The sequence below is a fragment of the Corythoichthys intestinalis genome, chromosome 22 (assembly GCF_030265065.1).
Source record: "Corythoichthys intestinalis isolate RoL2023-P3 chromosome 22, ASM3026506v1, whole genome shotgun sequence".
NCBI lineage: Eukaryota > Metazoa > Chordata > Actinopteri > Syngnathiformes > Syngnathidae > Corythoichthys > Corythoichthys intestinalis.
The window spans coordinates 10,167,070-10,182,398 of NC_080416.1; the positions used below are offsets into that span (position 1 = coordinate 10,167,070).

Below are 15,329 nucleotides of genomic sequence, written 5' to 3' on the forward strand. Positions count from 1 at the left end.
GGAAAGAGCTGAATACTGCTGTTCACAAACACTCTCCATCCAACCTCACTGAGCTTGAGCTGTTTTGCAAGGAAGAATGGGCAAGAATGTCAGTCTCTCGATGTGCAAAACTGATAGAAACATACCCCAAGCGTCTTGCAGCTGTAATTGGAGCAAAAGGTGGCGCTACAAAGTATTAACGCAAGGGGGCCGAATAATATTGCACGCCCCACTTTTCCGTTTTTTATTTGTTAGAAAAGTTTAAATTATCCAATAAATTTTGTTCCACTTCACGATTGTGTCCCACTTGTTGTTGATTCTTGACAAAATATTAAAATTTTATATCTTTATGTTTGAAGCCTGAAATGTGGCGAAAGGTTGCAAGGTTCAAAGGGGCCAAATACTTTTGCAAGGCACTGTAGTTCCCATGCGGTGTACTCACTTTTGTTGCCAGAGGTTTAGATATTAATGGCTATATTTTGAGTTGTTTTGAGGGGAAAATAAATTAACTCTATTATATAAGCTGCACACAGACTACTTTTCAATGTGTCAAAGTGTCATTTTGTAAGTGTTGTCCAATGAAAAGATACTGTATACTTAAATATCTGCAGAAATGCGAGGGGTGTACTTACTTTTGTGATACACTGTATACTTCTATTTCCGTGTGTGCCTTTAATTAAAGACCGCCCAATTCCTTGAACGTATTCTTTTCTACAATCAAGATTTTAATATTATGAACAGATGTACTTACTGTTTTTATGAAATTTTATTTTTTAATGATTGGAATAGTTTTTTATTCAAAGAAAATCTTCATTTTAAGCAGTAATGTATGTAATAAGCATGGGTGTAACTCCATAATTTCATGACCATACGGAAGGATAACAATTCTTTAACTAACGGTACAATATTTGCTGATACTGCATTTGAATTCAACTCAAGTTTAGAAGTGCTGTACATTAAAAAAATGCAAAAAGAAAGGTTTTGCATTAACCATCTGTAAAAAATACCTGGCATTAAAAATGTCAAGTACAGTGGGGCAAAGAAGTATTTAGTCAACCACTAATTGTACAAGTTCTCCCACTTGAAAATATTAGAGAGGCCTGTAATTGTCAACATGGGTAAACCTCAACCATGAGAGACAGAATGTGGGAAAAAACACAGAAAATCACATTGTTTGATTTTTAAAGAATTTATTTGCAAATCATAGTGGAAAATAAGTATTTGGTCAATACCAAAAGTTCATCTCAATACTTTGTTATGTCCCCTTTGTTGGCAATAACGGAGCCCAAACATTTTCTGTAACTCTTCACAAGCTTTTCACACACTGTTGCTGGTATTCTGGCCCATTCCTCCATGCAGATCTCCTCTAGAGCAGTGATGTTTTAGGGCTGTCATTGGGCAACATGGACTTTCAACTCCCTCCACAGATTTTCTATGGGGTTCAGATCTAGAGACTGGCTAGGCCACTCAAGGACCTTGAAATGCTTCTTACAAAGCCACTCCTTTGTTGTTCTGGCTGTGTGTTTGGGATCATTGTCATGCTGAAAGACCCAGCCACGTGTCATCTTCAATGCCCTTGCTGATGGAAGATTTTCACTCAAAATCTCTCAATACGTGGCCCCATTCATTCTTTCCTTTACACAGATCAGTCGTCCTGGTCCCTTTGCAGAAAAACAGCCCCAAAGCATGATGTTTCCACCCTCATGCTTCACAGTGGGTATGATGTTCTTCAGATGCAATTCAGTATTCTTTCTCCTCCAAACACGAGAACCTGTGTTTCTACCAAAATGTTCTATTTTGGTTTCATTTGACCATAACACATTCTCCCAGTCCTATTCTGGATCATCCAAATGCTCTCTAGCGAACCGCAGACAGGCCTGGACATGTACTTTCTTCAGCAGGGGGACACGTCTGGCAGTGCAGGATTTGAGTCCCTGGCGGCGCATTGTGTTACTGATAGTAGCCTTTGTTACTGTGGTCCCAGCTCTCTGTAGGTCATTCACTAGGTCGCCCCGTGTGGTTCTGGGATTTTTGCTCACCGTTCTTGTCATCATTTTGACGACACGGGGTGAGCAGGGAGTTGAAAGTCCGTGCTGCCCAACGACAGCCCCAAAACATCACTGCTGTAGAGGACATCTGCATGGAGGAATGGGCCAAAATACCAGCAACAGTGTGTGAAAAGCTTGTGAAGAGTTACAGAAAACGTTTGGCCTCTGTTATTGCCAACAAAGGGTACATAACAAAGTATTGAGATGAACTTTTGGTCTTGACCAAATACTTATTTTCCACCATGATTTGCAAATAATTAAAAAAAAAAAAAATCAAACAATGTGATATTTTGTGTTTTTTTTCCCCACATTCTTCCTTCTCATGGTTGAGGTTTGCCCATGTTGACAATTACAGGCCTCGCTAATATTTTCAAGTGGGAGAACTTGCACAATTAGTGGTTGACTAAATACTTATTTACCCCACTGTATTTCAATACAATTTAGAAAGGAACATGTAAGACTTGTGTATAAGTAAAACTATTACCAATACAGTAACATTTTAAACTTTTAATTGTGCACATACAGTAGTTGCCTGTTTTATTCCAAGTCAGTGTTTACACACCTGACTACTACAATAAAAAGATAAGAAAAGTTTTCAGGAGCCGCATGACGCTGACGTCACGTGGAATGTGGACTATTGTCAAAAACCGTTGAAGCGAAAACTCACAGATGACAGAAAATGCTCCGTTGCTTTTGCTCTTGCTGCTTCCGAAAAGAAAATTCCATCAATGAGGTATGTGTTCAATTCCCTGGGCTAGCATGTATTGCTAGCAAAGTGGTTTGCTTTAGTTTCCAGGTAAATGCTTTATATTTAGCTGGCTACTTGTGCTACTTCATTGTGTGTTTACTCATTGGCTGCCATCGATGGTGACAAATGTCCAGTCGGTCTGGCAGCAAATTCTAAACCTAACTATTCTGTTTAATTAAGTGAAATTACACTAACATGAGGCCAATTTAAAATGTAAAACCTTATGGAAATGGTTTGGAAAATAGCATAGATTAAAATTGAGGTAAAGGGTCATTTTAAACTCTTGACTATCAACTAGAGCTGCAACGATTAATCAATTAACTCGAGTAATTCGATTAGAAAAAAAGAATCGAACTAAATTTTGCTGCTTCGAGTATTCGTTTAATTAAAATGGCGTTGTAATGGTTTGTTTTGAAAGTGCTTGCATTTAGTTTTATTGATTTTGGGTGGATACACTGCCCTCTAGTGGCAACAGTGAATATGACATAACTCATTTCACAAGCTGAATTCAGCTACTCCCTGTTAAGACCAACATAAGCTAAGTTTTTGTTCGAGCTAATGTTTTTTTTGTTTACAGGTATACTTAGTAGGGCTGTCAAAATTATCGCATTCGGGCGTATCGGGTGGTAATTAATTTTTTAAATTAATCACGTTAAAATATTTGACGCAATTAACGCACATGCCCCGCTCAGATTAAAATGACAGCCCAGTGTCATGCCCACTTTTTACTTGTGTTTTTTTTCTCCCTCTGCTGGCGCTTTGGTGCGACTGATTTTATGGGTTTTTGCACCGTGAGCATCGTGTAATTATTGACATCAACAATGGCGAGCTACTAGTTTATTTTTTGATTGAAAATTTTACAAATTGTATTAAAACGAAAACATTAAGAGGGGTTTTAATATAAAATTTCTATAACTTGTACTAACATTTATCTTTTAAGAACTACAAGTCTTTCTATCCATGGATCGCTTTAACAGAATGTTAATGTTAATGTTAATTTATTGTTATAATTAACAAATACAATACTTATGTACAGTATGTTGAATGTATATATCCGTCTTGGGTCTTATCTTTCCATTCCAACAATAATTTACAGAAAAATATGGCATATTTTATAGATGGTTTGAATTGTGATTAATTATGATTATTTAATTTTTAAGCTGTGATTAACTCGATTAAAAATTTTAATCGTTTGACAGCCCTAATATTTAGCGTTTTTTTTGTGGGAATATGTGTTTGAACCATTTATTGAGAGCATTGTTAAAAAAAAAAAAAAAAAAAAAGTTAGAATTTTATAGCATTTAAGCTAGTGGACTTTTGCTATGTTAGTTAGCCAATTGTACTTTTGTTGTAATTAGATCCTCATTTATTAATTTTTTTATACCGTTTGAGGCTCAGCTCAGGTATTTAAATTTTTTATGTTCCTTATCCGATTACTCGATTATTCGAACTAACTAGTTAATCGATTACTCAACTACTAAAATAATCGATAGCTGCAGCTCTATACCCAACGATCGCCTGACATTTCACAGAACAGCGTTGTTTTAACGTCACTGTCATGTGTCGTCGGTATTTGCAACATTAATTCAACATTGTTTGATTTGGAAAATTTCGAAGTCAACCATACTGATGATTTTGATGGAAAATTAACGTTTATTCAATGTCGGTCTGCTATCTAGGTAGCCCCCAGTTTTAAGTGCTGCATCCGTACTTGATGCCGAATCATTTCTTTCTTGAATTCCATTATCAGAGGCAGCCTCTCCTTCAGTCCTGTCCTCCACAACCGAATGGACCAGAATCTGCCAGGCGAATACGAGCTGTCAATAATGGTACACAGGTTCTAATGATTCCTACTTCTCCAGTTTGAACATTTTTTGTGTTTTTATGATTCTTCACCAGAAGTGCAACCGACAGGCAGGCTGATGATGAAGCGAGTATGCATTCGAGAACTGGATTTGAGGTTTTCCGACGTGGCTGAGACCTTCAATGAACTTCAAGAACGTTACGAAGCTATTGTCCGACACGTCGGGAACCTCCACAGGAATTGCGGTTTCGCTCAGAATGATCGTCTGTTGCTATCCGAATGCATAGGGAAGATCAGCGAAGAACACCGTAAGTGGCTTTAGTTCAGGTCAACGAGCTTTTGTTTTAAACATCTTGTTGTATTTAAAGGAGAAACCTACAAGGTCTCACTGAAGATGAAGGGCTACGACTTCTCCCTCTCCGTGGTTCCAGTGAATCCGAACCCCGCGGATAATAACTCCACAGTTCCTCCGGCTCTCCAATTAGCTCAAGAAGATATCAAGTGCGCTTCAGATAACACGAAAGCCGCCATATCCAAAGGCACCACACTTCAAGAAATGATCGGCTGGCTACTACGCAGCAAGGTTAAAATTGCGGAACAGGTGGAGAAGGTCGCAGAGACTTACCAGGAGCGAGGACGACTTGATGAGAATCTGGAAAAGAACATGAAGGAAGTGAGGAGAGCTAAGGAGTTGTCGATTAAGTACAGAGAACAGGCTGGAGAGGTTCTTAAAGAAGCAGCTCAGATCTCAGGCACTCTGTTGTAGTAGTAAACTCATTCCGCAGACAAGGAATTAGGATGCAAACTTTAGAGTGAATGTTTCAGAGGTGAGAGTTTATTCAAAAATCTTTTAGAAAATGGTTGTAATGCCTTTACTGATATTTTCAACCTCTTCTATCATAAATGTATCATAAATGTCAATTAAATACAGTACAGTACTTTATTAACAGAACCACAATATATTTTTGTACTTCCATTATTCAACACCAGGAGGCAGAAGACACCCCAACTGTTTTATGATGCATTGAACCTTAAAAATGAGACCACCTGGGTCAAGAAAAATATGTTATGGTTATTTTTAACATCGCCGCAGTTAAATATAATCAACCTTTGAAACGCCCTTCTTGAAATAAACTGAATTTCACGGGATATTTTTGGATTATTTAGGACAAATACCACTCAATACAAACGTTTAATCTCCTATTACTGTGAAAGCCTGGTCTCAAATCATCCAATGCAATTTAATAAATTATTTTCTATTTATAATCCATTGTTGATTGTTTCATAGTTTAATTACAACGCATCATTTTAACAGCTTGAGTCTTAAATGATTTTTCCATAGTGAGTCTTAAGTATTTGCGGTCTGACAAAGCTAAAATACTGAATTTTAGGAAAATAAATGGGATAACCCACTTTTTTTTAAAGTAAATTATTAAAATCTATGCGAGAGCGCGGTTGACAGTTACAACCTATCGTGATCGTGGAAAGTACAAACGCCGCAAATTGATTTGCTGAAAAAACCTTAAGGCGGGGCAACCTAGCTTCCTACTCTTCTCTCATTGGTCCATATCCCATTTTCCTTCCGTTGGGGCTGAGAACTCTCACTTCAAGATGGTTTGACTGAGGAAAGTAAACCAAGATGAAGGAGCGGGTTTACAATAGTAAGGAAGGAAACCAGGCAGTCAGGAAGTGATGATTCTTTCTTCCTCATCGGAACGCAAGAGGAAGACACTCGCAGGAGTTTCACCGATAGCATGCCAGTAAGTAAATTACTTGTCGCGGTTTTGTTGTCGCGCCTGAGCCCAGCTAGCTAACTAGCTAAACCTGTAAGCAATCGGAATGACAGTTCCGAGTCATTCAGCGAGCTTAACAGCGTGAGGCTGCTTGAGATTAATCTTTATTACCCGACTGACACCTCTCAGCACATACCAAGCAAGAAAATTAATGGGGGAAACATTTTAATTTCGCTAAATGACAGCTAGGTTTACTCATTTTCTGCCATTGACAGCGAGAGACGTCCAATCCATTTGAAGTGTCAACGTTCATTCGCCGTCATTCATCCAATTTCCAACGAATTGGGCGTCTACTAGTGATCAACTTTTATATATAGATATTTTTTTTGTTACGAAGAGCCACATGATTGGATGGCTGTCTTCTTGAATTGTCCTGAACGATTTAACACGTGGAGTAATGTGAGATTTTGGCAATTATAGCAAGGAGTTTCAGCATATCAAGCCTATGGTGTCATTTTCCATGGACAAAGACTGCACTGGACTCTTGTTTTTGGTCGTGTGGGTGTGTTCGAGGTCAGTCGGAAAACTGCACACTGCCGTGGCGAAGTGTAGTACTGTATCTGTCCTAGAATCATGTGATGTGAAGTGGCTCTAGGACAGACTGTTTTATTGGGAAATGGCTAAAACATCTGCCTCACATGTTGGGTTCACTAAAGACTAAACCACGATTAATCAAATCGATATTATTCGTTATTGATGGGGAAAACAATAAATAAATGTTAGAATATTTTTATTTTAACAAATAATAAAAGTAAAAAAAAAAAAAGATTTATGAGAATAATTATTAAGTATTGTTTAATTTGAAATCATTTATTAAAAAAGAAAATAAAATATTAATTTTCTTTATTAAAAAACAATTATACATTTTAAAAGGAAAGAACAATGTTTTACATATGGCGGAAAACACTCAGGTGATTTGAAGTTCTGCTCCGAGACCCCCAATTTGGCCAAATTTCAAAATTGTCCTATAAGCATGTGTGATACATCATTGGAAAGCTTAAAATCTCAATTTTGATGATTTTAACGAGATATTATCGCTTACTTACCTTTTTTTCGATCCAAAAACTCCATGTAGCATGTATCACCGAGTGTCAAGAAACAGATGTGAATGGCTACAGCCGGATTTTGGGGGGGGATTTATGGGTGAAACATGGTCATATAACAAGGCTCGCGATACAGAAATCGCAGACATTGAGGAGTGGTCAAGATTTTTTTTTTCCCCATATATTTACCCTTTAAAAAGTTTTTCTTTTCATTTTTTTCTTTTTTTTTTGGATCAATTATTTATCATCTAAAATATTGGGGAAAATGTGACGGTAACAAAAAACAAAAAAAAAATTAAGAAGTGCTGCAACGATTAATCGATTAACTCGAGTATTCGATTAGAAAAAAATATTCGAATTAAATTTTGTTGCCTCGAATATTCGTTTAATTAAAGTGGCGTTGTAATTGTTTATTTTGAAAATGTTTGCATTTAGTTTTATTGATTAGGGTGGATACACTGCCCTCTGGTCTGCCTCTTTTCACATGGCTGAATCCAACTGCTCCCTGTTAAGACCAATGTAAGCTAAGTTTTTGTTTGATCTCATGTTTTTTAATGCATTCATAATTTAGTTCATAGGTATAATTAGCCATTTTCTCTGGGAATATGTTTCTGAACCATTTTTTTTAGAGCATTGTAAAAAAAAAAAAAAAAAAAAAAAAGCATTTAAGCTAGTGGACTTTTGCTTGTTTAGTGTTCTTTTGTTTTACATAGATCCTCATTTTTTAAAAAAATTTATACTGTTTGAGGCTCAGCGCAGGTATTTTACTTTTTCATGTTCCTTATCCGATTACTCGATTATTCGAACTAACTAGTCCATCGATTAATCGACTACTAAAATATTCGATAGCTGCAGCCCTACAATTAAGCGATAGTTATGAAGTACATATCCGTGACTTATTTACAGATGCCATTTTGTTCATTGTGACATAATTTGTTTAAAAGTTTGAAATATGCGCGTGAATAATTTTTTAAAGTCGCTTTTTTTTTTCAAAACTAAATATTAGACATCAATCATCCTAAGCTAAAAATGACAGACATTTCGAATAATAAATATATTTACTTACCTTTTTTTTATGGCTGGGTTGAAACAAAAGCGGTAGCGCGACGTCTGTAAACGGGGGTTTCCAGGGTAAAACGGACAAATTAAAAACACTTCACGGGCTTATTGCGCCATGAATCTGCTATGGCAGCATATTAGAGGTGCACAATAAATATCGGTCCGATAATTATCGGTCCGTTAATAGGAATTATGACGTCATCCCAATAAATCCAATAACATTAATTTATCGGCCCGATAGTATATTATGATTTTGGCAAGATGTAGGTGAATTGGGATGTGTGCGTTTCTTTCCTCTCCTTTTTTTGCCAGTATGCAAAGTTTTGGTACTATTCTAGAGCCCATATTTTTCCATCACTGAGTGATAAACCTTACTATGGGAGTTAGCAAATGTTTGCATTTTACAGTGTTATGTTTACAAGTTCTTCAGAGGCCTTTTGGTTATTGATAGGCTTGGTGTCCTATAATTGCCAGCTATAGAAAGTTGTTTCATGGACCAAGACCACAAAAGTCTCCTCTCCCGTTGCACCAAATATTTTATCTGCTGACAGACCACAATACCTGTTGGGTTTATGTTTGTTTTAATTCACTGCTCATTGTTCGGGGTAACACGTCGTCAATGATATTGACTGACTGTGATTGACTCAAAATATATTTATTTGAAAAAAGTAAATATGGGTTCTTTATTTGAAGTCAAAACTGTTCTTGTCTTTGTTTAGTTCATTATAATAATGTTCACGTCCTGAAAATTCTGGTTAGGTCAAGGCAAATCTATGCTGAATCCACCACGAGTATTTTTGACTTGCAGGTGTTCAAAACTCAGGTGAATATACATTTGAAAATTATGTATATACAGTGGGGCAAATAAGTATTTAGTCAACCACTAATTGTGCAAGTTCTCCCACTTGAAGATATTAGAGAGGCCTGTAATTGTCAACATGGGTAGACCTCACCCATGAGAGACAGAATGTGGGGAAACCCCCCAGAAAATCACATTGTTTGATTTTTAAATAATTTATTTGCAAATCATAGTGGAAAATACCAAAAGTTCATCTTAATACTTTGTTATGTACCGTTTGTTGGCAATAACGGAGGCCCAACGTTTTCTGTAACTCTTCACAAGCTTTTCACACACTGTTGCTGGTATTGTGGCCCATTCCTCCATGCAGATCTCCTCTAGAGCAATTATGTTTTGGGGCTGTAGTTGGGCAACACGGACTTTCACCTCCCTCCTCACCCGTGGCGTCAAAATGATAACAAGAACGAGGAGCAAAAATCCCAGAACCACATGGGGGGACCTAGTGAATGACCTACAGAGAGCTGGGACCACAGTAACAAAGGCTACTATCAGTAACACAATGCGCCCGCCAGGGACTCAAAACCTGCGCTGCCAAACGTGTCCCCCTGCTGAAGAAAGTACACGTGTCCAGGCCCGTCTCCGGTTCGCTAGAGAGCATTTGGATGATCGAGAAGAGGACTGGGAGAATGTGTTATGGTCAGATGAAACCAAAATTGAACTTTTTGGTAGAAACACAGGTTCTCTTGTTTGGAGGAAAAAGAATACTGAATTGCACCATACCCACTGTGAAGCATGGGGGTGGAAACATCATGCTTTGGGGCTGTTTTTCTGCAAAGGGACCAGGACGACTGATCTGTGTAAAGGAAAGAATGAATGGGGCCATGTATTGAGAGATTTTGAGTGAAAATCTTCCATCAGCAAGGGCATTGAAGATGACACGTGGCTGGGTCTTTCAGCATGACAATGATTCCAAACACACAGCCAGGGCAACAAAGGAGTGGCTTCGTAAGAAGCATTTCAAGGTCCTGGAGTGGCCTAGCCAGTCTCCAGATCTCAACTCCATAGAAATTCTGTGGAGGGAGTTGAAAGTCCGTGTTGCCCAACAACAGCCCCAAAACATCTGTCTGCGAGTCTGCAGTGCTTCTACTACATTAGAACATAAAACCACAGTAACACAGTACACTCACCGCTGTCTTGCTTCCTTTTCTCCTCTTGTGCTTTTTTTTTCTTTTTTTCGCTTCCAGAAGGATAACTTCTCTTCATTTTGCCAATTAAAAAAAGGCCAGATCACCGCCCACTCTCACTCTGAGTCACGTGACACACATACATACTCGCGCAGTATAATGAACACAAATGTGAGGGGGGTGCTCGTGCGGTCATCTTGGCCATAAAAGTGGCGAAAACTAAGCACTTTACACTGACTCACATGGATGTACTCACATTCGTTCATGGACGCACACAGATACTTCCTCTAACAAGTGGCTGTCCTCTGCTCGAAATGCGCACTTACGCCTATTCTCGTTCCACGCAGCGCTTGTGACGTAAGACAATAACAGGACTGGTTGTTCTGGGAACGTACGCATACCCAAGGAACCTTGCTAAAAGGTGTATTAAAATTGCTAATAAAATCGTTTAGAATAATTTTAGATGCAGATATGTTATATTTTTCTGATAGAGTATTTGACAAGGAATACGATAGACCCATTAACAGACTTTTTTGGAAAAATCACCATTTCTTTAAGTAGTCACATGAATGATGAGGTGGCCTGTGAAAATCAACATAAAACAGCTTGGCAAGGTCTTTCCAGAGAGTACTTGGTGAGTCACCCATTAAATAAATCATGTGGTATTAATAGCTGATTGGACTTTCTTAAATATGTATAATGTATAACAATGTATAATGACATGGTTAGTGCTGTTTGGGATTTGTAACAGAAACGTTAGATAATCTGCCAAATGATTGACACTTGTCGCTGCGACAGTGCAATGAAGCTGCGTGTGCTAAATCTGTTGGCCCTCTGGGGGCCCCTGCTGGCTGGGGGCCCTAGGCAATTGCCTAGTTTGCCTAATGGGACGCGACGCCTCTGGCTGGCGTGATAGAAGAACAGCAAGCTTGAGTCTGATTGGTATAATGGAGTCATGCGATTATTGTTGTGACATCTAATTGGTGAAGCTTGTGGGGCTACTGTTAGCATCTCTGACAAAAATAAAGTCAATATGTAGAATAAGCAAAAATATAATGGCTAGTGCAGCACAAAGTAGAGGAGTAAGAGTGGCGTTTCTTCACGGATTTACTCAAGTAAAAGTAAAAAGTACATTACTCAAGAAGTTACTCAAGTAAATGTAACGGAGTAAATGTAACATGTTACGACCTACGTCGGCGTTTTATATACAGCAATCTTCATCATTCACAAATGAATCCACTTTGCCTAGAATAAACGGTATTATATGAATACAATGTGGTCATGGTGAGTCAAGCAAAGTATCTAACCAAAATCTTCTATTTTTAAAATCGCAATATACACTCACCTGCCACTTTATTAGGTACACCATGCTAGTAACGGGTTGGACCCCCTTTTGCCTTCAGAATTGCCTCAACTGTTCGTAGCATAGATTCAATAAGGTGCTGGAAGTATTCCTCAGAGAGTTGGGTCCATATTGACATGATGGAGTCACGCAGCTGGTGCAGATTTGTCGGCTGCACATCCATGATGCGAATCTCCCGTTCCACCACATCCCAAAGATGCTCTATTGGATTGAGATCTTGTGACTGTGGAGGCCATTTGAGTATAGTGAACTCATTGTCATGTTCAAGAAACCAGTCTGAGATGATTCCAGCTTTATGACATGGTGCATTATCCTGCTGAAAGTAGCCATCAGAAGTTGGGTACATTGTGGTCTTAAAGGGATGGACATGGTCAGCAACAATACTCAGGTAGGCTGTGGCGTTCCAACGATGTTCAATTGGTACCAAGTAGGGGTGTAACGGTACACAAAAATCTCGGTTCGGTACGTACCTCGGTTTTGAGGTCACGGTTCGGTTCATTTTCGGTACAGTAAGAAAACAAAATGCAAAATATAAATGTGCTAGTTGTTTATTACACACTTTTGTGCTTTCAACAATAGGAACAGTAGCCTATACAAAGCTAGAATTCTGCTCAAAAAGTAGCGGGTATTTAAAGATAATCCAACAACAATTTGCCTTTCAGACCCCGCATATTGGTCAGCTTTCTTTCTGAAAGAAATAAGAAAAAAAGAAGTCCTGTGCTAAAGAGAAAAGGAATCCCAATGACAAAGATTTTAACATGTATTTTACAAATGAAATGCCTCAATGAATCTTTTTTTTTTTCCTTATGAACGGTTAACAAAAGCTTTATTGGTGGATTTTCTCAAGTTAAGGCGCCACACAGAAATTGATAAATTTAATTGTGTAAGTAGGATCTGTATATTATTCTTTTTATTTAAATACAGGTGTTTTGGCTCATTTCAATTTATTTTATTTAAATGGGCTATTATTTATTTTACTATGTGTTTGTATTTTACAAATGTGATGTAGTATTCATTTATATTGTATATTTTATGTTGTATACGTATAGTTCCTATGTGAATATTAGTTCCTACTTGTTTTGTTGTGGTAGGAGGGTTTTGTATTGAATATGGGGCCGTGTTGGTTATTATTATAGCAGAGACAACAACTGTAAATCAACAAAGACAAGTCAACTGTGCCCCGATCTACCCCTCAAGAAATCTGATGGACTCAAAAAGTGGGTTACGATTGCATATTAGTTTGAAAATCGACCGGATCCACCGTATTTTTACACGAGTGACTTCCGGTCTGCTAGCTAGTAGTATTGACGCAGGAGGGTCGTGTCTCGCGTCAAATAATAAACTCTGCCGTTGTTTTCGCGTGCATCGCGTTGAGCCGCTTCTGGGACACAACACGCGGCCGCACTGCGACTGGTGTGCATTCGCCGATTAACTTTAACGCCCGCGTTTCACTGCGTTCTCGCGGCGGCCACGTTGTTGTACCGTTGACGTTTCTTACTATCCTACCGTGTTGGTCCTCATTATAGTAGGGAAGACGGAGTAAATATAATCTACACAAAGAAACTGTAACCCGATTGACTCACAGCCTCGAAAAGTAGGGTTACGTTACGTCAGAAACTCGTTCGGTCCGCCCCCGTTCCGAACCGAACGCCAAGTACCGAAACGGTTCAATACGAATACATGTACCGTTACACCCTTAGTACCAAGGGGCCTAAAGAGTGCCAAGAAAATATTCCCCACACCATTACACCACCACACCAGCCTGAACCGTTGATACAAGGCAGGATGGATCCATGCATAATGTTGTTGACGCCAAATTCTGGCCCTACCATCCGAATGTTGCAGCAGAAATCGAGACTCATCAGACCAGGCAACATTTTTCCAATCTTCTATTGTCCAATTTCGATGAGCTTGTGCAAATTGTAGCCTCAGTTTCCTGTTCTTAGCTGAAAGGAGTGGCACCTGGCGTGGTCTTCTGCTGCTGTAGCCCATCTGCCTCAAAGTTCGATGTACTGTGCGTTCAGAGATGCTCTTCTGCCTACCTTGGTTGTAACGGGTGGTTATTTGAGTCACTGTTGCCTTTCTATCAGCTCGAACCAGTCTGGCCATTCTCCTCTGGCCTCTGGCATCAACAAGGCATTTCCGCCCACAGAACTGCCGATATTTTTTCTTTTTCGGACCATTCTCTGTAAACCCTAGAGATGGTTGTGCGTGAAAATCCCAGTAGATCAGCAGTTTCTGAAATACTCAGACCAGCCTTTCTGGCACCAACAACCATGCCACGTTCAAAGTCACTCAAATCACCTTTCTTCCCCATACTGATGCTTGGTTTGAACTGCAGGAGATTGTCTTAAACAATGTCTACATGCCTAAATGCACTGAGTTGCCGCCATGTGATTGGCTGATTAGAAATTAAGTGTTAACGAGCAGTTGGACAGGTGTACCTAATAAAGTGGCCGGTGAGTGTATATTGCATATACTGTATATCGCAAAGCCCCCAAAAATCGCAATGTCAGTTTTTTTCAATATCATTCAGCCCTAATTAATACTGTAATTAATACTACCATAAAGACAAGTCGAAGCAGCTGAATAGAACAGGTTAAAAAATACATGTATATTTATAATTAGGGCTGTCAAAATTAACGCGTTAACGTGCGGTAATTAATTTTTTTAATGAATCACGTCAAAATATTTGACGCAATTAACGCACATGTCCCACTCAGACAGTATTCTGCCTTTTGGTAAGTTTTACAGCAAGGCTTTTTGTGCTGTCTAACAGCAAACTCTTGTGGTAGCTTTGCGACATGGTTTATTGTTTTCTTGCCAGTTCAATATGGCTGCACGACGTCTCTGTTGTGCTTATATGATCCTTGGACAAGATTTGTCCGTAAGTATGGTTGTTGTAAAGAATGTACATATTATGTTAATAAGCGAAATGTTGTATTTTTTGTATGAGACGCTTTTTGTTTATGTTTAGTTAACCTGTATAGCGTGCTAAGCTAACGTTGTTGCTAATGCAATGCTTGTGTACTTTTTTTTTGTAGTTTCACTACGGTCTAAAGAGGACAGTGGTTTGAGGCCATTTTATTAATAAATCAGATGAAAAAGGAAGAAGTCTGATTATTAAGGCGTCGTTCACTAGCTGTCTAGCTTTGGAAAAAGTAGACGCTTCGGAGTGAGGACAGCATAGACAGATTTAAATGACAGTAGAGTGAAATGCCCACTACAGTCCTTATGTACCGTATGTTGAATGTATATATCCATCTTGTGTCTTATCTTTCCATTCCAACAATTTATTTTACAGAATATATATATAATTCATAGAAAAATATGGCATATTTTATAGATGGTTTGAATAGCGATTAATTACGATTAATTAATTTTTAAGCTGTAATTAACTCGATTAAAAATTTTAATCGTTTGACAGCCCTATTTATAATATAAAAAGTTAACAAATCCCGTATCTCCCTTTGTAATGTACCTAATCAAATCAACACAAAACAGTGCAT

At 38.4% G+C, this 15,329-nt stretch overlaps 2 protein-coding genes across 4 annotated transcripts in view; both read left to right on the forward strand.

The window, feature by feature from the left end:
• Positions 1 to 2,506: 2,506 nt before the first annotated feature.
• si:ch73-345f18.3 (uncharacterized) lies at positions 2,507 to 5,735 on the forward strand. Its single transcript, XM_057828382.1, has 4 exons — positions 2,507 to 2,760; positions 4,526 to 4,604; positions 4,675 to 4,887; positions 4,948 to 5,735. Exons 1-4 carry the CDS (start codon positions 2,707 to 2,709, stop codon positions 5,343 to 5,345), a joined length of 744 nt encoding a protein of 247 aa, XP_057684365.1. The 5' UTR covers positions 2,507 to 2,706; the 3' UTR covers positions 5,346 to 5,735.
• Positions 5,736 to 6,159: 424 nt separating this feature from the next.
• hycc1 (hyccin PI4KA lipid kinase complex subunit 1) overlaps positions 6,160 to 15,329 on the forward strand; it is a 40,637-nt gene continuing 31,467 nt past the window's right edge. For 2 of the 3 annotated variants that reach the window (XM_057828151.1, XM_057828153.1), the window contains exon 1: positions 6,160 to 6,339. The gene's annotated coding sequence lies outside the window, so the exon portion shown is untranslated. The remainder of the gene's footprint in view (positions 6,340 to 15,329) is intronic. The other variant, XM_057828154.1, reaches the window with a different exon arrangement.

What these genes read in the sequence shown, in the direction of transcription:
- si:ch73-345f18.3 (XM_057828382.1), top strand. Translation starts at nt 2,707, where the DNA reads ATGCTCCGTTGCTTTTGCTCTTGCTGCTTCCGAAAAGAAAATTCCATC. An exon ending in AATACGAGCTGTCAATAATG is followed by an intron (nt 4,605 to 4,674) that starts GTACACAGGTTC and finishes ATTCTTCACCAG; the next exon opens with AAGTGCAACCGACAGGCAGG. An exon ending in GAAGATCAGCGAAGAACACC is followed by an intron (nt 4,888 to 4,947) that starts GTAAGTGGCTTT and finishes TTGTATTTAAAG; the next exon opens with GAGAAACCTACAAGGTCTCA.